At 42.6% G+C, this 21709-nt stretch overlaps 1 protein-coding gene across 6 annotated transcripts in view; it reads left to right on the top strand.

The window, feature by feature from the left end:
• Positions 1 to 21174, top strand: part of TMEM212 (transmembrane protein 212) — a 53975-nt gene extending 32801 nt beyond the window's left edge. For 2 of the 6 annotated variants that reach the window (XR_006585252.1, XR_006585253.1), the window contains 2 exons: positions 6950 to 7009; positions 8383 to 8459. Coding sequence is in view for 2 of the 6 variants with exons in the window: in XM_006936264.4 (XP_006936326.1) it covers positions 6950 to 7009; positions 8383 to 8706; positions 18995 to 19015 (405 nt within the window). In the remaining 4 variants the exon portion in view is untranslated. Of the gene's footprint in view, positions 1 to 6949; positions 7010 to 8198; positions 8354 to 8382; positions 8707 to 18994; positions 19139 to 20116 lie in introns of those variants that run through there. The other 4 variants (XM_019840108.2, XM_006936264.4, XR_890739.4 and 1 more) reach the window with 4 other exon arrangements.
• The last annotated feature ends 535 nt before the right edge of the window (positions 21175 to 21709 follow it).

The following is a 21709-nucleotide window of genomic DNA, read 5'->3' as shown; positions in this document are numbered from 1 at the left end:
CATTCTTGGTATACGGTCAAGAGCAGGACCCTCACTCCGCCAGTTATACACTGCCTTACCTATAACATGAGGAATTTTGTGGGTAAAGAGAGTCCATGCAGAGCTGTCTAACCCTAAGCTGCTCAGTGAGAATGACCAAATTTGAACGAAGATTGTGTAATAAAGAGCTTCCCCAGTTTTGAAGCTCTACACACATGCTAGTTAATACATGCCTTTCGTCTGTGCTGTGAGCGAGGAAAATTTCTACCCTCCAGGTGCTGGGAGGGTACCCTTCACATGGGGAATTCATTTCCTGATTTCAGGGGGACAGAGGAATGTTCTGGCACCAGTTGCTTAAGTCACTTTAATTCAAAGTAGTCAATACACCAAAGTGGCGTATTTGGGGGCTGCCTGCCCTGAATCCCATCCGTGCCCAATATCTGTCCAAACGCTTTGATCCTAACCTCTTGCTGCCTGCTCACTTCCCCATTCCATTCCCTGCCGAGTGGCTGAATTCCCCATCCTGTTAGCTTTGGGACCTCATCTCCTACCACTCTTCCCTTAGCTCATTCCATTCCCTTAGTCATCACACTGGCTCCTTGTTGTTTTCAGATATTCCAAGGTGTGTTTTTGCCTCAGGGCCTTTGCACTATCTGTTCTCTGCCTGGAGCTTCCTCCCACACAAGGCTTATTCTCTAACTTCCTTTTAATTCTTTGAAGAAATATCACTTTCTCATTGATGCCTTCCTTCATTACCCTCATTTCCCTATTTAAAATTGTAAATCTCAGGGTGCCTGGGCGGCTCAGTCAGTTAAGCATCAGACCCGTGATTTTGGCTCAGGTCATGATCTTATGGTTCTTGAGATCTAGACCGGCATTGGGCCCTGCCCTGACATCGCAGAACCTGCTTGGGATTCCTTCTCTCCCTCTCTCTCTCTCTGCCCCTCCCCTGCTTGCTTGTTCACTCTATCTCCCTCAAAATAAATAAATAAAACTTTAAAAATAAATAAATAAAATAAAACTGTAAGTCTCTCCCACAACTGGCATCCCCAGTCTCTCATTCCCCACTCTATTCTTTTCCCGATGGTCCTTATCACCATCTAATATACTACATAATGTACTTATTTATTGTTTGTTAATACCCCTCCCAACAAAATGTATATTGTACAACGGTGGGGATTTTTTTTTTTTCTATTTTGTTTACTGCTGTGCCTCCAGCACTTGGAACAGAATGAGTCACATACTAGGTGTTCCATAAATACTGTTTGATAAATATGGTTGAATAAGGGAATGAGTCCGTGCTCAGGTGGTACAAAATGCATCATATCATTGAACTCTCATTAGGGTGCAAGGACTAAAAGTCAAGCCAGTATTCACACTAAAGCAGGACAAAATCGTCATGAGAAGGAAAGCAATGAGAGTGCTCACTCTTTCAGTAATGTCTAAGTTTGGAACAATGTGATTTTTTTTCCTTTTTCTAGTGAGTTTCCTAGTGAAGCACAGCTCTGTCTGATCGGGGTCAACTACAAAAGGTCTCTGACTCGTGCCACAACTTTCCTTCCTTCCCACTTCTCAATGTGCCTGAAGAGTGAATCTTCCTTTGGTGGAAAGACAATGTGTGCATTTCAATCCTATTGACATTTCCTTTTGCAAATGACTCCATATCCCTTCGGAGACTTAGAAAAGATAGATTTTTACAAGCGGAACAGAACTTTGCATTTGTTCAGTGCCTTCATTTGAGACTTTCTGAATTCTTCAAAGTATCGGTCCTCAGAACTCTCCTCACTCTACTCTGATAGCCACAAGATAAGCAGTTTTCCTAGGATTTCTGAACTAGGTTATTTAAAAGCCATCAGCTGCCAGAAAGTATGCAGCAAGATCACAGTGCCTGATGAACTGGGCTCTACTTGAATCCCGGAAAACGTGGCTTGGCACCCTCCAGTGACTTAGTTAATGGCAAGCAACAGTGCTGTATCCAGAAGCCTACCTGGAGACAGGAACTTGGGGAAAGGTGGGCAAGACGTCCCGTGCAGGTCCCAGTTTCCTCCTCTGTCAGAGAAGGGACTTGATTGTACCATCATCACTCAAGCCTCTTATAGCTTCAGTGATCCTGAGATTTCCAAACACCTGATGGCCAATTTCCGCTTAGATATCCTAAACTTCTGTAAGCCCGGCTTGTTCCCCCAAAACCATCTCACCACCAAAAAGCAGTGATTTCTTCTCCTGACTTTCCTGGCTTTGAACTCAATTTCAAACCCTAGAGTGACTTTTGATTTCAACCCTTCCTTCCAAACTAGTGCTTCTTAAACTGAAATGTGCATATGAATCACCTGGGGATCTTGTTAAAATGTACGCTCCGATTCAGGAAATCTGGGGTGAGGCCGGGCACCTGGGTGGCTCAGTCGGCTCAGGTCATGATCTCATAGTTAGAGGGTTCGAGCCCCATTTTGGGTTCTGCGCTGTGCTTGGAATTCTCTCTCTCTCCCTCTCTGCCCCTCCCCTGCTCGTGCTCGCTCGCTCGCTCTCTCTCTCTCTCTCTCAAAATAAATAAATAAACATTTTTTTAAATTTTATTTACAAAATCTGGGTGAGGCCTGAGACTCTGCCTGTCTCACAAGTTTCCAAGTGATGCCGATGCTGCTGGTCCTAAGACCACTCTGACAACAGTGTCCTAAACCAAACCACCCTCAGCCTCACTCCTACCCCACCGCTTCCAGTCAGTTGCTAGCTAACTTTTATTTTTCCCGTGAGGCATATCCTTATCCATTCTTTCCTCTTCATGCTCACTGGGCACCACCTCCCCCTCAACTCCTTACCACTTCCCACCCCCACCCAGGTTTCATGCCTACATGACTTTGATAGCCAAATTGTGGGAACCCATTCATTAATGAATCATAAAATCCATCTATTGCATAGCTAGCAGCATTTATAAAAGTAGAATAGAATAGAATAGAATAGAATAGAATAGAATAGAACAGAACAGAAATGGGGCTCAGGGGGGTTGGTTAAGCGTCCAACTTCGGCTCAGGTCATGATCTCACAGTCTGTGAGCTCGAGCCCTGTGTCGGGCTCTGTGCTGACGGCTCAGAGCCTGGAGCCTGCTTCAGATTCTGTGTCTCCCTCTCTCTCTGCCCCTACCCCGCTCATGCTCTATCTCTCTTACTCTCAAAAATGAATAAATGTTAAAAAATTTTTTTTTTGAAGACCCAATTCCGACAGAGACGCCTAGGCCTCACCTCATTCCTACCCAGCACACACTTGAGCACAGGCTTGTCTTTCTAGACCTCTGCTGTGTCAGTCAAGCTCCTCCTTCAAAAACCTTCAGTGTTGCTTCATTGTCCAAACGAAGCCGAGATATGTTAGCCTGAATTTTGAGGCCCTTCTCAACCTAGACTCATGTGGCTTTCAAGCCTGATTTTCTACTCTTTTCTACCAGGAACCAGAGCTCCTGCCCCTCTGGGCCCCTGTCTCACTGTTTCCCAAGCCTGGCTGCCACCTTCCCACCTTTACACGCATTTCTCCCACTGCCCAGACTGCCCTTCCCTCTGCCATCTCCTGCTGAAATCACACCCATCCCTCAAACCTGCTTCAGGTCCCGTTTCCCCCATGCTGCTTTCTTCCACGATCGTTCCCCCTGGAAGCGGTATCTTGTCACTGGGCCCTTCTCACACGGAGTGTACTCACTCTTCCTGCCTCATTTTGTGGACATTCTTATACGCACATTACTTTCACATCTGGACTGCAAATTCCAATGAAAGTTGGAGCCACTGTGTGTATGATTATTACTTGGTGAGCTTGCTTGTCCTATTTATCCTCTCTGTTCCATCTTCTAAAAAGCAGGAGAAGATCAGGGCACCTGGGTGGCTCAGTCGTTTAAGCTTCCAGCTCTTGGTTTGAGCTCAGGCCGTGGTCTCCTGGTGGTAGTGAGATCAAGCCCCATGTCAGGCTCCATGCTGAGTGTGGAACCTGCTTCGGATTCTCTCTCTCTCCTTCTGCCCCTCTCTCCCGCTCATGCACACTCCCTCTCTCTTTAAAATAATAAATAAATAGGGGCGCCTGGGTGGCGCAGTCGGTTAAGCGTCCGACTTCAGCCAGGTCACGATCTCGCGGTCCGGGAGTTCGAGCCCCGCGTCAGGCTCTGGGCTGATCGCTCAGAGCCTGGAGCCTGTTTCCGATTCTGTGTCTCCCTCTCTCTCTGCCCCTCCCCCGTTCATGCTCTGTCTCTCTCTGTCCCAAAAAATAAATAAACGTTGAAAAAAAAATTTTTTTAAATAAATAAATAAACTTTTTAAAGTCGGAGAAGATCTCCATCATTATAAGGATTAAATGAGTTATCACATGTAAAATGTTTAGTGTAGTGCCTGGCATACATACAGTAAGGGCTCAGTAAATGTTAATTTATGCTATTATGCCATCTGCAGAGTGCCTATCACATCCCTTGTTGGCAATAGACTCACAACAGATGTTTATAAGTGAATAAATTAGCCCATATTAAAATGATTCCTCTAGGGGCACCTGGATGGCTCAGTCGGTTAAGCATCTGACTCTTGATTCCAGCTCAGGTCCTGGTCTTGTGGCTCGTGAGTTCGAGCTCCGTGTCAGGCTCTGTGCTGTCAGGCTCTCTCTCCCTCCCTCTCTCTCTCAAAATAAATAAATAAAGTGATCCCTCTAAAAGTTTCTATTACTGTTGTGATGCCTCCCCGCTTCCTTCAATTCATCTGCTTCTGGGAACCTTTAGTCCTTTATGTCCTTTACAGGGGGCAATTTAAAGATCCTGTGGGAGGGCCCACAATTATCATCCGACCAGAGTGTTAGCTGCTACCGTTGCAAACCCCAAGCAATCTCTCTGGAACTGCCTGTGGAGCAGAAAGCTAGCCTGCCAAGAAGAGGAGAGAGAGAGCAGAGTGCAGGACTGGGCCTTCTCTCCGGGCTCCTACCTCCCCAGGCACCTCCTCTGGGTCCTTTCTGAAACCCGACTGCCCTGTTGTGCCCAGCTCTTGCCTCTCAGACACCGCCTCTCACATTTCCTTTTCCCATTTGACTTCTCTCCCCTACCCTCAAAACTCTTCCTTTTTCTTTCTTCCCTCTTCCCTGTCTAAATACAAGAGTTTAAAAAAGAAAAGAAAGCAAGAAAACAGGAGGCTATGACTCAGGGGACACCCGCCCTCTGTCTCGCAGGCATGCTGGACAGGGGCACCAGGGAAGATGGGTGTGCTCGCCCCTGAGCCACCTCCATCCACAGGGTGGGTTTCCCAAGTTACTGAATGGCATTCATACACCAGCCTGCTCCATGAAAGATCTTTTCAAAGTTTTGTGTAAACAAAGCAAAATTCAAGCTGGCAGCTACAACCAAAATATCAGGCGACTGCAATTCGGCTGCATTTTTCAACTTTTGAAAGGAAAGAAACGGTTCATGCCAAAGTGGTTAAGGCAACCTGGAATCTAAGCGTCTAATAATGTCAGCTCTCTCCTTGGAGTTACACCAGGAGAGGAGTGTCCCCTTCGCTTTTCTCTTGTTTGCCCCTGTGTTTCTCGCCCGTAGAGGAGTAACGTGCCCATTGGATGCCTTTGCCTCTGAAAGCGTAGACTGGCCCCCGGCTCAGCATCAATGTTCAATTGCTCTTAATAATTCTGTTTTGTTGTGCTATTTATGCTGGCTCAACCTCCACAGGGTCCCTTGGAAACTTTCCTCTTGAGAATCAAGCCAACCTCTTTCGACTACAGATGGTTCTGTTTTTATCCACGGGAGTTTTATGGTGTGGCAATGCCACGTCTGGAATTTCAGCCGGAGCCACACGAGAAGTGTTGTGTGAACGTACATGTGCACACTTCTCCCCCACCTCTCTCGAATTCTCCAAGTCGGGCGTTCAAAATAAAATATGCCAGGAAAATGAAAAGCTGGATCTAAAAAAAAAAAAAAAACAGGCTGGACACAGAAGCTACAAAAGCAGCACATCACAAAACCATATTGGTAGGAGCTCTGATTTCCACCCCCTGAAATTTGTTGATACTATATATACAGTCATGTTTATTTCTCTGTCAAAAACCTAATTCGTAACTGCTTTTACTCCTGCCCTCATTCTGTATCTGGTTTCAGGCACGTCTCTTCCTGGTTGTCTCTCTCAACCTCAAAACATTCCCTGACCAGGAACAAATGATTTATGGGTCAGGAATAAGCAGTTTCCAGGCTCAGTGACCACAAAAGGTCTCCTTCACCAGACCCGGAGCTGAATCAAAGATGAGCCCAGAATTCTTTTTTCTTTTTCATTATATATTGCCCTGACACCATTCCCTCCTTTGTTGAACTATTTTCATTCTGCACTTTGGGTCTTTTTCCCTCAACGGAGGCTATTAAAAAACAAAACAAAACAAAACTTTTGAAAAGCTGAACACCAGTGCACCCAGAACAATTAATGTCCCGCCATGCATTCACTCTAATTATAATCTTTGTTACTTGAGGAACAGAGATCACATATTTGCATCCCACCGGTAGGCTGAGGCTCCTGAATCTCAAAAGAAAAGCAAAGAGTAAAAGATAATGCTGTTGCTGGGCAAGTTTTCAGGGTTCTGTGACACATTTCCTTTCCGGTTCCTCCCATTTGTAATTTTAGCAATTTGTGGGAAAGATGAATGATAGACAATTAATCAAAATAAAACATATGGCAAGGGTTATAAAGCCAAGCTTTTATTGCAGTGACACCTTACAGTAGGGGAGGTTATAATTGCAATGGCAAAGGCAACACAGAAAATAAAAAAAAAAAATGAGCTTGTATGAATCATGTCTTTATGACACTGATGGCTTTTCTCTTCATTGTCATCCCAGATGAGGAAGAGATCAGAGCCATAAATCCATTTAGCCATTTGCTGTACTTTCTAGTTCATAATAAAGTTGTCAAACCGTGAGACAGATTGAACTCTTTCCAGAGGTACATTCTATCATGGATATTATTTTTCCATTTTCCTTTCACAGGCCATCATGACCGGTATACTTCTGCTGGTGGCTCACAAAGAGTGGACCAAGAGATACCTGGTAAATATATAGACCTTGAGTAGGATGGTTGAATAGGTTTGAAGGTCAAACCTCTGCCAGTTCAGGATGGAACATAGAGAATGTGATTTCCAATTATAATTGAGTTCCTTCTGATTGATGCCTTACTATGACGGATTTCAGTAATAAACTGGCTTTAAATGAATATTTTTTATTTTTATTTTAGAGAGAGAGAGAGCATGAGTGGGAGAGAGGGAGGGAGAGAGAGAAAGAGAGAGAGAGAGAGAGAGAGAGAGACTCACACAGGCTCCACTCTCAGCTTGGACAGAGCCCGATGCAGGGTTTGATCCCACAACCCTGGGATTGTGACCTGAACTGAAATCAAGAGTCGGACGCTCAACCAACTGCCACCCAAGTGCCCATTAAATGAATAATTTATACCTGATTTCTTCTCCAAACACTTTCTACAAGTTCCTGCGATTATTGTAAATATTTAAGTATTCCAATTTGGAGAGGACAGAACCAATGTTATGCTCCCAAATTTCATTCTGAATAAATGGATCTATAGGCTCCTCTGTTTTTAATAATGTATGTTTAAGTCTCAACTCCTCAGCTTGGGATGTCCTTCCGCTGTCTCTGTTACTTCTCCCCCCCCAAAAAAGTATGGGAAGTCTATGATATATTGCATTTCAATAGTAGGGAGCCAAGTAATCCCAGGATATAGAAAGACCACTTTGTTCCGATCATAGATCTTCCCATGGCTCAAATAAGTGTGAGTCACCTGGGAATCTGGTTAAAATGTAAATTCTGATACAGTAGATCTGGGGGAGGTATGAGATTCTACATTTCTAACAAACTTCCAGGGATGTCAGTGCTACTGGACCATGGACCATGCCCTGACTAGCAAGGTCCTAGGATAAGGCAGGGATTCTGGTATTCATCTTTTTCCCACCGTAAGCTGGCTCTTAACACATGATAGAAGATAAATAAACACATGTTTGTTGAATGGAATTCAATTAGTTTTTGGCTCAGTTGGCTGATATGTTATTCTCCCAGAGTGTAGATTCAAGAAGAGAATAAAAGGGCCTAAAGAGAAAATTGTAACCCATTTCTCCTTCACTTCCCAGTAAAAGAGATTAATATCCAACAACGCTTTCTTTCTCCACATCGCAGAGAAGCTTTTGAAGAATCTAGTTTCCAAAGTAACAATTTATTTTTGTTTTATTTTCAGTGAGAAGCTAGTTTCACCTTTGTGATTCTAAGCATTATGGGATGTCCACTTCATTTTGCGATAGCCTTGGAATCTGCTCTCCTTGGTCCATATTGCTTCTACTCGCTTTCTTTCTCCACATCGCTGAGAAGCTTTTGAAGAATCTAGTTTCTAAAGTAACAATTTATTTTTGTTTTATTTTCAGTGGGAAGCTAGTTTCACCTTTGTGATTCTAAGCATTATGGGATGTCCACTTCATTTTGCGATAGCCTTGGAATCTGCTCTCCTTGGTCCATATTGCTTCTACTCGTTTTCAGGGATTGCGGGGACCGGTTACCTCGGTTATGCAGTTGCCTTCCCTTTTCCATATGCAAAATTCCCATCAGCTTGCGTGGACCCACCACACTATGAAGCGTACCACCTGACGCTTCAAGCCTTCGACCTGTGCCTGAGCTTCGCCATGTTCTGTGTGTCCCTGACAGTGTTCATCAAGCTTTCTGCAGGACTTATCTGGAATAGACACATACATGTAAGTTTTCAGAAAGGGGGAACCAGTTTTTTCCATCCTGAATGCTAAAATGGAAAGTCTGCCATATTAGTACCTGATCTGTCTCTCTTACTTATCACTGTATCTTTTATAATCAGACTTTTCCCACTATTTCTACTTCTACTCCAGCAAAGAGGCTGATATACACCAACATCAAATTTACCTTTCTAACTTTTTCTAAGATGGCTAATAAGAATATTAATAATATTTGGGGCATCTGGGTGGTTCAGTCGGTTGGGCGTCTGGCTTCGGCTCAGGTCATGGTGTCACGGTTCATGGGCTCAAGCCCTGTGTTGGGCTTTGTGCTGACAGCTCAGAGCCTGGAGCCTGCTTCAGATTCTGTGTTTCCCTCTCTCTCTGCCCATCGCCAGCTCACATTGTCTCTCTCTCTCTCTCTCTCTCTCTCTCTCTCTCTCTCTCTCTCCCTATCTCTCTCAAAAATAAACATTAAAAAAATTTTTGAAGAATATTAACAATATGATAGTAATAGAAGTATGAACTGAATGTTTACTATGTATCAGTGTACTTCCCATTTCACACATAGTAGACTATAGCTAAAAAATGATGTAATGTGAGAGCTCCTGAGTGGCTCAGTCGGTTATACTCCCAACTTCGGCTCAGGTCATGATCTCACCGCTTGTCTGTATGAGCCCCACGTCAAGCTCTATGCTGACAGCTTAGAGCCTGTTTCAGATTCTGTGTCTCCCTCTCTTTCTGCCCCTCCCCTGCTCATGATTTATTCCTGTATCTCAAAAATAAACAAATATTAAAGAAATAAAGAGAATTATGTAATTTGCCCAACATCACACAGCCACTGAGCAGGAGGACCAGATTCAGAACCCAGAGGTATTTTTCTTTTTTTTTTTTTTAATTGTTTTTTTTTTTTTTAACGTTTATTTATTTTTGAGACAGAGAGAGGCAGAGCATGAACGGGGGAGGGTCAGAGAGAGAGGGAGACACAGAATCGGAAGCAGGCTCCAGGCTCTGGGCCATCATCAGCCCAGAGCCCGACGCGGGGCTCGAACTCACGAACCGTGAGATCGTGACCTGAGCTGAAGTCGGACGCTTAACCGACTGAGCCACCCAGGCGCCCCCCAGAGCTATTCTTCTTAACAGTTCAGATTTATCCTGGGCTTCTTGTCACCCACATTGTATCCTCTCTCCTTCGCTAGACATCAAGATGCATAATTCTGGCCTCCAGGAGGGTTAGAGCAGGATCAACTGGGAGAACAGTACAAGTGATTTCTGATTCCAAATTCCTACATCTGATATGGGTCACTCCATTGTGGGTTGAACAGCCTCCTCCTGGAAAGAGATATTTCCCACTGCAAACTCTTATACTGGCTTGATGATTCAAGTTAGTTTTATATTAAGGTCAGGTGAACTTGAGTTATGTTAGCCAATTTTTTTCCCGGTTTGATCATATCAGCACAGATCAGCAAAGCTGGAAGACAAGAACTTGGCACTCTCAATACCTTTTGTGGTCAGTCTTGTCCTTTCAACTTCTACATAAGTCTGCAAAGGAAATCCTGTACATTCTTAGGAACAGAGTTGATTTTGCAAGGAGGCCCACTGAGAGTTGAGGCTAGTAGACCAAAATGACCTCCCCTGATGTACTGTCAGTGCATCTAGAAGTTTAGTATTTGAAATTTCTCCCTTGTGGGGACTATCCCAACTTCCTAGAGCCCTTTTGTCAAAAGGAACATAAACCCAGGAGAACCACACATTAAAGTGTTAGCCACCCATAACTCCTTGGCATCAGACATCTGGCTGCCATCTTTGGGCATGACACCTAAAGTTTAACAATGGATGGAGGTCAGCGAGAAAACTATGAAAAATTATGTCCGGAGCTTGGTAAGCCAGCCTCATGGAAACCCAATAGTGAAGCCACCTGAAGTTCCTGGAAAGAGAAAAAATTCATTGAAAACAAAGCAAAGTTCTCTAAGTTTAGAATTTTGCCTTTGCCCATCTTGCTCAAAACAAGTGATTTCTAAATTAAGTGTGTAATTTCTAAATTGGATGCAAGATCCAACACAACTACAACATGTTGCTCAATGTGGATCAATAACATCAAAATCACCCAGGGTTCTTATTAAATCAGATTTCTGGCTTTCATCCCGGCCCACTCTTATGGCGGAAACTCAGGGGTTGGAGGCAGGGAATATGCATTTTTAGCACATGCCCCCAAGAGATTCTGGTAAAAATTCTCTTCCTAGCACAGAATTCTCTTAGTGTCACTTCTGGACAGAATCTCAGTTTTCCCATGTGCATAAAATGCAGCACGAGTTTGGGTGAGAGCTCTCGATAAATTTAACAAGCAGCAAATCTTTGGTGAGCGTTTTTGGATGATTTGACACCACTTAATCCATGGTGGTGGCATATCATGTTTCATTAGCAAGGATGAGTGGCTGACATAATGGGATATGAGGTTCTGTATTAATAAATACACCACCGCCTCCCCGAGCCCACAAGGAGCATGTGCAGCTTGAGCAAACCTTTGTTACCATGTTACCATGTAGAGATCTCAGTGATACTAGGCACAGTTTCCAGCAGTGAAATAATGTATTGTTTGTCAAAATTCTAGAAAACATATAACCATCTTAGAAGAAATGGCAGATCACTGGTCAGGATATAGAATTCTACATGGTGATTCTGCATTTAATGAGCCTCCAGAGAGTTTTGATGTTAGGTTCCCTATGTGCTGGAAGAGACAAATCATATTTTTAAAATTTTATTAAAAATTATAAATGTATTAAAAGCTATATAAATACTGTAAAATATGCTGCTGATTTACTCTTCTTTCATATATGTATCAATGTAAATATGCATATGTAAATACAGGAATATTTATGCATGTAAATGTATGTAAATATCAGGAAAATCAAAAGCTGTGAAAATTTGTAAAAAAGAAGAAAGTGATAGTTTAAGGGAAGATTTGGGGGAAATTGTATTGTGTTAGAGAGTAAAATCATTTTTTTTCATGTATGTAATAGTCAATCTCACGATGGAAAATATTCACTTCTAAGAGTTTTTCCGTAAGTCTGAAAACATGTTTTCAGAAATTTATCAAACAGTCCCTTAGGAAGCACCATAGTCATCATTTCTCTCTTCCCTGTGCCTTTTCACTTTAGGAGAATTGAAGTCACCTTGCATCCCAGGCAACTCAAACTATTATAACAAGATACCATAGACTTGGTGGCTTAACCAACACACATTTATTTCTCATGGTGTAGGAGACTGGAAGCCCAAGGTCAGGTTTCCAGTAAGGTCGGTCTTCACTGAGGCCTCTTTTCCTGGCTTGTGGATGTCACCTCACTGTCCTCCCTGGGCCCTGCTCCTGGACAGAGAACTCTGTCCTCTTCTTACCAGGACACTAATCCCTTCGTGGGGGGGGTCTCATCCTCATGACCTCATTTAAATTTAATTTTCTCCCGAATGACTCACGTCTATATACCATCACAGTGGGGAGCAGGGCTTTAACATAGTGATTTGGGAGGAAGACGCTAACAGTAGATAGCATCTGGTTGAGGGTCACACAGTGTTGGTGTGTGTGCGTATGCAGTCAGTTGGTCCCCAATTAAAACCACAGTGAGAAATGCTTGAAAGAGGCATAAAGGGTTTGATGATTTTGATAAAAGCATTATATGAGTGCTACAGACTGAATATTTTCTGCAAAACTCATGTTGAAGCCCTAACGCCCCTCCCCCCTCCCTCCCCCCCTACCCCCTGCACTGTGCTGGTATTAGAAGGTGGGGCCTTTGGGAGATAATTAAGTTTAGTAAGATCAGGAAGGTAGAGCTCCCATGATGGGATTAACCCCATGATGCTCTTATAAGAAGGTGAAGAGGCCAGACTCCTCTCTCTCCACCACATAAGGATACAGCAAGAAGGTGGCCATCTGCCAAATAGGAAGAGGGTTCTCACCAGATGCTGAATCTGCTGACACCTTGATCTTGGTCTTCCAGCCTCTAGAACGTGAGAAATGTTTGTTGTTTAAGCCACCCAGCCTATGGTAGTCTGTTACAGCAGCCCAAGCTAAGACCACAAGCCCTTCCAAATTTTCCAGGGCCTCATGGGAGGAGCTGGAGCTGGAAAAGGAGTAAGAGTCCCCGCTTCTGTGGCTACATGAAACACCATGAAGTGACCCTGTGGGCTTAGGACTCAGTGCAGGGGACAAAGGAGCACCGCATAAGATTAAGTTGAGACACTAAAACGCAAAACAACCATAGCCGAAATTGTCTACATTCTTGGTCCAGTAAGTAATAAAGTGATGGGAAAGGAAAGAATTGGGACGCCAGACGTGCTGCAGCTGTCCCCTGCAGCTACTCCGCCCCTCCCCCACGGAATGGAATGGCTCCCTCTGTTTTCCTTTCATTATTCATTGTTATGTTTGGGGTTTTGTTTTTTTGTTTTTTTTTAATGAAAGGGGAAAGAAAATATTTTCCCCCTTAACATGTGATACAATGGTTTTATTTTTTTTTTTCTCAATGAATTGAGAAATATTTGCTTCCCATAAAAGATGTAGGTAAACCCTTGAAACAGTGAAAAAACATATGAGGACAGAATATTTATCAGTGGAGGACCGTCTTCCTCCAAACACAAGACAAATCTGCAGAAATATATTGGCTTCAAATCTTCTAGCGGATGTACCCTGCATCATCAGCAATAGCAATGTGTTTTGCCATAAATTCATCCATGACTCTCATCCTAAAGGTCCGAGATCTCGTGTTGGGCTACACCAAGGTCTTTCTGGTGCTTCTGGGAACTAAATCCCCTTGGGGAGATCCAAGTAAAACCTCAAGTAGGACCACACAGCGGTCAGAATGCACTATATTTCTTCCTCACGAGTTCCTTTATGTGGTCTCCTCAACTTGGTCGATAGAAAAATCAGAATCTTAGAAAAATAATTGCAATCCAGGGCATTAGCATTCCCTTGATCTCATTATGTTCTCTGGAATAATAATGCTGGTGAGTAGTAGCAGAGTGATTGTAGGTGTATTTACTGGGCAGTGACTACTTGTCAGGTGCTTTACCTCCTTTCTTCCTCACAACACTGCAAAACTCATTCTCCCCCTTTCACAGATGAGGACATTGAGCCTGCCATGTGGAGTCAGGGTTCGTTCCTGGTCTCAAAGGGTCTGGAGGCCAGGCTCCACCCTGCTGAGCCACACCTTTTGGAGAGTGTATTCAGTTTTACAGACTCCGAGTGGCTTTGCATAGGCATGCATTTTGTGGACAGTCTTTCTTATGTTTCTCACAGACAAAAATTAACTCACATATCAGAAATGGAAGCTATTTTTTCCAGGATATTTTCATTTCATTTAATCAGCAAGACGATGCCAAGGGTGATAGCAACTTGCTAAGAGAGGAAATGAGAGGGAAGTGTCTATTGTGATGTATTAAAATAAGCTTGATATTTTGTCAAAGCAGAAGAAATAGCTCAGGAGGTAACCTGAAAACTGCCTTTTGTCAGTTTTTATTTTATAATCATTGTGAGTATCAACATATTTTCCTTTTGACAGTCAGTTTAATCTTTTAATATAAAATATCCTACTAGGGTTTTTTTTTCCTTGCTCCTTACTTTTAATCTAAAATATTATTATGGGGACACTGGGATGGCTCAGTAGTTAAGTACCTGACTTCTGCTCCAGTCAAGATCTCACAATTCGTGGGTTCAAGCCCCGCGTCAGGCTCTGTGCTGACAGCTCAGAGCCTGGAGCCTGCTTCAGATACTGTGCCTCCCACTCTCTCTGCCCCTCCCCTGATCATGCTCTGTCTCCTCTCTCTCTCTCTCTCCCTCTCTCTCACTCTCTCAAAGATACATAAACATTAAAAAAAATTTTAATGTTATTATTATGAATATATTTTTCAACAAACTTTAAATGCTGTATTTAAAACAAATAAGATATATATTTAAACCACAGAAGAAAGTTTTGCTTTCTAAAAGAGCAGAAACTTGAGCAGAAGTCAGAAACCTCCATTCTCTATAATCATATGGTGCCAATATGTGAGCACAAAGCCATTTAGGGAGGTAACAATGTTGGCTGGACACTTTGCATTGTATTAATTAACGAAGAGAATATGCAGTGGCTGTTACTGGGCACCTGAGTTCATTCCCCCAGGAAAGAAGAGAGAGACCCACGAACAAAGTAATAGAGTGACACACAATCAAGGCTATGCGGATTGAGGAATGACACAACGTCACTTCCCTCCCAAACAGGCCCTATCAGCCAGCAGGGACAGTGGGTAAGGCAGCAGTTCACCCCTGCACACATCAGTAGTTGTGGACTTGAGCTTCCTCATCTCTAACACCACAGGGCTTGGCCAGCCACGTCCAAAGACCTTTCCAGATCGGTCTCGGTCTGTGATTTTCAAATAAAACTTTATTCCATTGGGGAAGATTAACACTCAGAAGGGAGGACTGTCAGCAACCAGGGGCGGCTCTTCACCTGTCCTAAGCCATGTTGATGTGTCGCTGGGGTACCCCACATAGCCTTTACCCTGCTAGCTCAAGAAGGAATATACACCAGGGACACCTGGGTGGCTCAGTCGGTTAAGTGTCCAACCTCGACTCAGGTCATGATTTCACAGTTCGTGGGTTCGAGCCCCGCATCGGGCTCTGTGCTGACAGCTTGGAGCCTGGAGCCTGCCTCAGACTCTGTGTCTCCCTCTCTTTCTGCCGCTACCCTGCTCTCTCTCTCCCTCTCTCAAGAATAAAATAAACATTAAATTTTTTTAAAAAAAAGAAGGAATATGCACTAGCAATATTATCCAATCAAGATGGATATGAGAGTTGTCACAGATTTATAGATCGCTTTAACCACTTTGGGAAAACAACTTTCTTTGCTCAGTATTCGGTCTGTCATATCAAACCAACCAGAATTATCTTGTTGGTTGTCTTTTTTTATGATTCAGGTAAAAGTAATATATCGTGTTATATTAATTTTAGGTGTATGATATAATGTTTCAGCAATACTATGTATTTTCTCAGTGCTCATCAGGATAAGTGTACTCTTTGTGCACTTGATCCCCTGTATTTATTTCACCCATTCCCCTACCCACCTTCCCCCTGGCAAGCCACCAGGCAGCCACCAGTTTGTTCTTGTGTTTAAAAGTCTGTTTTTCCATTTGTCCCTTTTTTAAATTTGTTTGTTCATTTTGCTTCTTAAACCCAACATAGGAGTGAAATTGTATGGTATGCGACTTTCTCTGATTGACCTATTTCACTTGGCATTATACCCTCTAGATCAATCTGTGTAGTTGCAGAACTTAACCATTGTTTTACCAAATAAGTGAGGAGTTTTAAACTCCAGTTGATGTGCAAAAAGGTTGTTCCAAATGTTTTTCTCCTCTTATTTCATATAACTAACCTAGTGTCATGGATAAGAAAGAAAGCTGCTAGTTAAAGCAATAGAATTGCTAAGCGCTGGATGGTAATTAGTACCTATCTGACAAGAGGAGTATCTTGTGTTCACTAGTATATGACTTCCCTCCTATCACGTGTTGAGGAATCTGATTCCAAAGCCCTAAATACAACACTCATTATTTATACTTGCCCCTCAACATTTAGTGAACATATATTATTTGCCATATACCATGCTAAAAGCTGAAGGGTAGAGACAGAAGGATAAGCAAGACATATTCTGGTCCCCCATTGACTTACAGGGACTGAGGGGAAATGTCACCTGCACCAGAAGGACCAGGAGCCCACATGAGAAATAATGAGATTTGAATTAGGTAGTGTTAGTGGATATGGAGAAGAGGTGAAATATTTGAAAGATATTTAGAAGGTAGGATCAACAGAACTTATTATCAGTTAGCATGAGGAATAAGGGAAGAGCTCAGGAAGATGCAAAGGGGTTTCTTTTTTTTTTTTTTTAATTTTTCTTTAATGTTTATTTTTCTTTTTGAAAGAGAGAGAGAGAGAAAGCGTGAGCAGGGGAGAAGTGGAGAGAGAGGGAGACACAGAATCTGAAGCAGGCTCCGGGCTCTGAGCTGTGAGCATAGAGCCCAATGAGGGGCTCAAACTCACAAACCATGAGATCATGACCTGAACCAAAGTCGGATACTTAGACTGAGTATCTGAGCCACCCAGGCACCCCATGGGATTTCTTGACCATGAGAGACAAGGCAGTCCTTGGATTTAATGGGTGAGTCCTACTTTTATCACTTAGGGTTTCATAGCCCGTCATTAATAAAAAGCCATTTTAAGAACCTAATAGAAGGCATCAAAAGGACTTCTTCCAGGGGTTCAACTCAATGAGGTACTGAAGCTTGCCACTGGACACTCCATGGCTTTAGTTGGTTACATACCAGATCCAAATGATGCCTTGCTTTGAGTTCATAATAAACCTAGTGCTGAAGAGCACGGGCTATAAGAACAGTTTCAATCTAGGCCATATTTAACAACTTATCTCTTCGTTTCTTCTACTGACACTCTTATGGCAAAGGCTGCCAATGAGTAACCTGTACATAGCCAAGCTCAATGGAGTCTTTTCAATCCACATTTTCCTTGACCTCTTCACAACCTTTGAAACTACTGACCACTTTCTCCATGAAATCCTCTCCCCTCTGACTTCCATGGACCATTGCTTTGGTTTTCTTCCTTTCTCCTTGGTTTTTCCTTTTCAATCTATCTGATGGCTCCATTGCTCTGCTGAATCCTTAAAGGCTGGTGGCTTCAGTTATCACCTTGGGCTGATACCTTACACATCCATGTCTATAGCCCAGTTCCTTCTCCTCCTCTAATGAGTTCCACATCTGACTATTTTCTGGACACTCTCCTGGGGGTCTCACAGACACATCAAACTCAAGATGTTTATAATGGCGCTGATCATCTCCTTGTCCCCAACACCTGCTCTTCTTCCTGTAAATCCAGCTCAGTTGCCAGCAGTCCTGGTGACACTCAGGACAAGCCTGAGACTTGGAATCATCCTTGACTCCTCCCACCTGAGCTGATCACCATATCCTGGCAGCTACACCCCTTATTCACTGTGTCCCCCTTTCTCTGTACTGATCAAATGGCCCTGGTCCAGCCCTCCATCTTCTCTCACTCAGACATCTTTGCTTCCAATCTTGTCTTTCTTGAGAAGTATCCTCCACACAGGCTCTAGACTGAACCTTCTGAAGTTCCAATGTGCTCTTGTTACTTTCCCGCTTTACATGCTTCCGTGACTCCCCTTCACACTCAAGATACAGCCACGCTCCTCTATGTGACATTCATGTGTGTGTAGCTCCTTTCCAAGAATATGTGTTCCTTGAGAATGGAGGCTGACTAAAGTGAACTAAATGGTGGGACTGGGAGTATGAGACTCAGAAGACAGGAGAGTAGCAGGTTGCAATACTAGATGCCACGTTTACATATTCCTGGCCAGAGCTAAAATCTTACCTCACTCTATGTCAGGAATATTTCAAATTTAAAAGCAATTCACACAACATGCAGGAATTTACTGTGGTCATGGACTCCAAAACAGAGCTCCAGGAAGGAATACAGAGGAAAAGTAGATATGAACTTCCATACCAATGCAAAGTGCCTTATTGAAGAATTGCTTTCAGCATTATTTATGGTATGTGGAGATCCTGAGAAGTCATGGTACTTTTGAAGTCAGACAGTTTGAGGTATTATTGTTTCCTCTGTCACCTACCATCTGAGTAGCCTTGAGCAAATCAATATTGAACCTCTTTGAGCCCTAGAGATAACACCTACCCCACATGTTGCAAAGTGAAATGGTATAAATTACTACAAAGACCCTTACACTGACTTGGCCCTTGATAGTTGCTCAAGAAATGTTTGCTTTCTTCCTCTTACTTCTAATCAAATTTAAATTCTTGGCTCTCATTCAAAGATTTTAGAAAGAACCCTTTAACCTTCTGTTAATTTTCAAAATGCCCCAAGCCAATCCAAACCAGACAAAACAAATAACAAATGACCAAAAAAGATATTCAACAGAGAGATTCCTCACTTCCTTAGACAGTCCCTGCCCACAAAAGTAATGGTTCTTCTGAACTGTTTTATGCTTATGCCAGATATTTTATTACACATATATTTCTTTTTTATATCTTTCTGCCATCCCCTTTCACCAATATCACCAATATTGTTCTCTCTGGTGATTCCTTTTAAATCCTTAAGTGGTACCATGGTGCTGTTACTTGAGTCATCCTTCATTGGGTTCCTGTGACATAAAAAAGGCTAAATTAAATGTCAGAAGTGACACTCTATTTTCTTTGATAAATTGTAGAAATAAACACTACTTTATTTTTTTTCTTCTAGGGTCAAAAGAATGGACAATAAATTTGAAGCAGTATTCCTCTTAAATTTGTTATATTTGTGGCCATTATTTTGAAATACAAAATAATTTTCATCTTCAAACAGTTTTTTCTGTGTTCTTATAAAATAAAAGTTGAGATAATTGTACATTTATGCCTTTTAGATTATCAACCTTGTTTTTTTCTGATTACATATTATGATTTTTAAAATGGAAATTTTATCATCATTGTCATAAAAATTTTTAAATCTGAAATACAAATTTGCAGTGAATGAATGTTTTCTTTAAATTCCTTTTGTCCCTGTTTAGTGTTTCATTAAACTATAATTCTATCTTACCTAAATTAAGCAACCATTTTGCTCAGCACTTCTTCATTGCCATTACCAAAGCAACTGTAGATCTTCAAACACAATTAAAACATGGAATAGTAGCCATAATGAGAAGGGTCTCCTGCAAGGGGAGAATGAGCCTCCCTCCTCGCTTCTCTATAAGTTGTCTATGGCACTCATGACAGTTTAATAGTCAGAAGGGACCATAGCTGGGGCGCCTTGGTGGCTCAATCTATTAAGCATCAACTCTTGATTTTGGGTCAGGTCATGATCTCACGGCTCATGAGTTCAAGCCCTTCATCGGGCTCTGTGCTGACAGTGTAGAGCCTGTTTGGAATTTTCTCTCTCTCCCTCTCTCTCTGGCCCTCCCCCACTTGTACTCTCTGTCTCTCAAAATAAATTAATTAATTAAAAAAAATAAAATAAAATAAGAAGGGACCATAGCTGTCCTTTTGGCCAACTTTTCACAAATGTCCCAAGGTCTAAATGCCCCTAACAGCTCAACCATTCCCAAGAGGCAACCCCATTCAGCAGTTGAGTGGCTCTCAATTGAGAAGGCACAGCTTATTTGGGTGGCTGTAAGAGGTCTTGGGGCACCTGGCTGACTCAGTCAGTAGAGCATGCAACTCTGGATCCTGGGGTTGTGAGTTCGAGCCCCACACTGGGTATAGAGACTAGTCAACAATAAAATCATTTTTTAAAAAATGTAAGCGGTCTCTTCTAATCTGGCCAAAGATTTGCTTCTTATATTCTCTATGTCATATATTCTTACATGTCTCTATGTCTCTATGCCCACAGGTCTTAATAATATAGCACAGTGGTTCTCAAATGTGATTCCTATGCCAGCAACAGCATCATCACTGGGAACTTGTATGAACTGAAAATTTGGGAGCTGGGTCCCAACGGTCTGCGTTGGGAAACCCTCCTCCGGGTGATTCTGATGTATGCTGAAGTTTGAGAAGCACCCGTGGAGCGTAATGGAAAGCAGGCAGGACTTCAGAATGAAAAACACCAGGATTCAGATCCTAGCCCTCTGGTCAGTTTAGGTAGGTAATGGGCTCGGTTCCTCCCTGGTCAAATGGAACTGATGAGGAGAGCTGATTCCTAGGCTTGTTGAGAGAATTCAGTGACACTATCTAGGTAAACCACATAGCAGAAAATCAAACACAAGAACAAAAACAGTGTCTAGTGTTGTTGATTCATTCAACACATTCATTAGATGCCTTTGAATATCAGTGTCTACGGAGTCCATTCATTTGAGAATGCACAAATACAGAGTGAAAATTTTAGACGTAACATTAAAAATTTTTTTAATGTTTATTTATTTTTGAGAGAGAGCCAGAGCATGAGTGGGAGAAGGGCAGAAAGAGAGGGAGACACAGAATCCGAAGCAGGCTCCAGGCTCTGAGCTGTCAGCACAGAGTCTGATGTGGGGCTCGAACCCGCCGACCACAAGATCATGACCTTACCTGAATAGACATAACATTTTAGACATATCATGGAAAAATATGATATTTAGAGAAGCCAAACAACATGTTCCAGAAGACACAACTGAATTGCTGGTGTCTGGAAGTCCTCTAGGTACCACTCAGACCTCAGCTCTGCAATCAACACATGTTCCTCTGTCACCTAAGAAGCTATAAGACGTCTAGCTCTGGGCCTGGGACTTATCCGTACAGAGCCTGAATGAATTTTAATATTATTTGAACACTTTGAGCCAGGACTGAGTGCCCTGGCTATTTATTTATTGACTTCCATTCTACTTTCTTATTTGCATCCGTCTCTGTTTTGAAAGGGTTTAAGGTGACTTTTGGGCATTTTATCAAGAATTAAAGTTTCAGCTGCTATGGCACCAACCGTGGGGCCAGTGAGGTCCAGTGATTGCTTCCTGGAACTTTGGTGCTCAGCAAAATCAGCACAGTTCTAAAGATCCCAAACTGATACACAAGTGAAAGAGTCTAATACCAAGTGCTTTAGGCTGACTGGAATCCCATGTAGAACGTGTTAAAAATTATATTCAGTTCTCAAGAAATATGTGGGGGCTATTTCTTGCCCTTGCTTTCACAAAGAAATGAGCAGACATTTTACTATGCCCTTGCCTGGGAGAACTAAATTTTTGGTTCATGCTCACCATCACATGCCCAAAAAAGTCTGCTTTACAGGCCTTCCGGAAGGAATAAGGCACCTTTACTTTAAAACAGCCTGTTTCCAGTTTTGTGTGGCTGATAATATTACTGGACTAGTGACAGAGGCCAAGGCAAGAAAATAGGCTGGGTTACTTATAACTCTTTGAATGTGGACACATCAGCTTGTGGGAAGGAAACTATTTAAAATGGGGCTTAGGGAAAGGGGGAAAAAAAATCCCCTTTCCCCATATGAGATTCTTCCACA

This window comes from Felis catus, chromosome C2 (assembly GCF_018350175.1).
Source record: "Felis catus isolate Fca126 chromosome C2, F.catus_Fca126_mat1.0, whole genome shotgun sequence".
NCBI lineage: Eukaryota > Metazoa > Chordata > Mammalia > Carnivora > Felidae > Felis > Felis catus.
The sequence above is the reverse complement of the archived record's forward strand: the minus strand, read 5'-3'. Positions and strand labels throughout refer to the sequence as shown.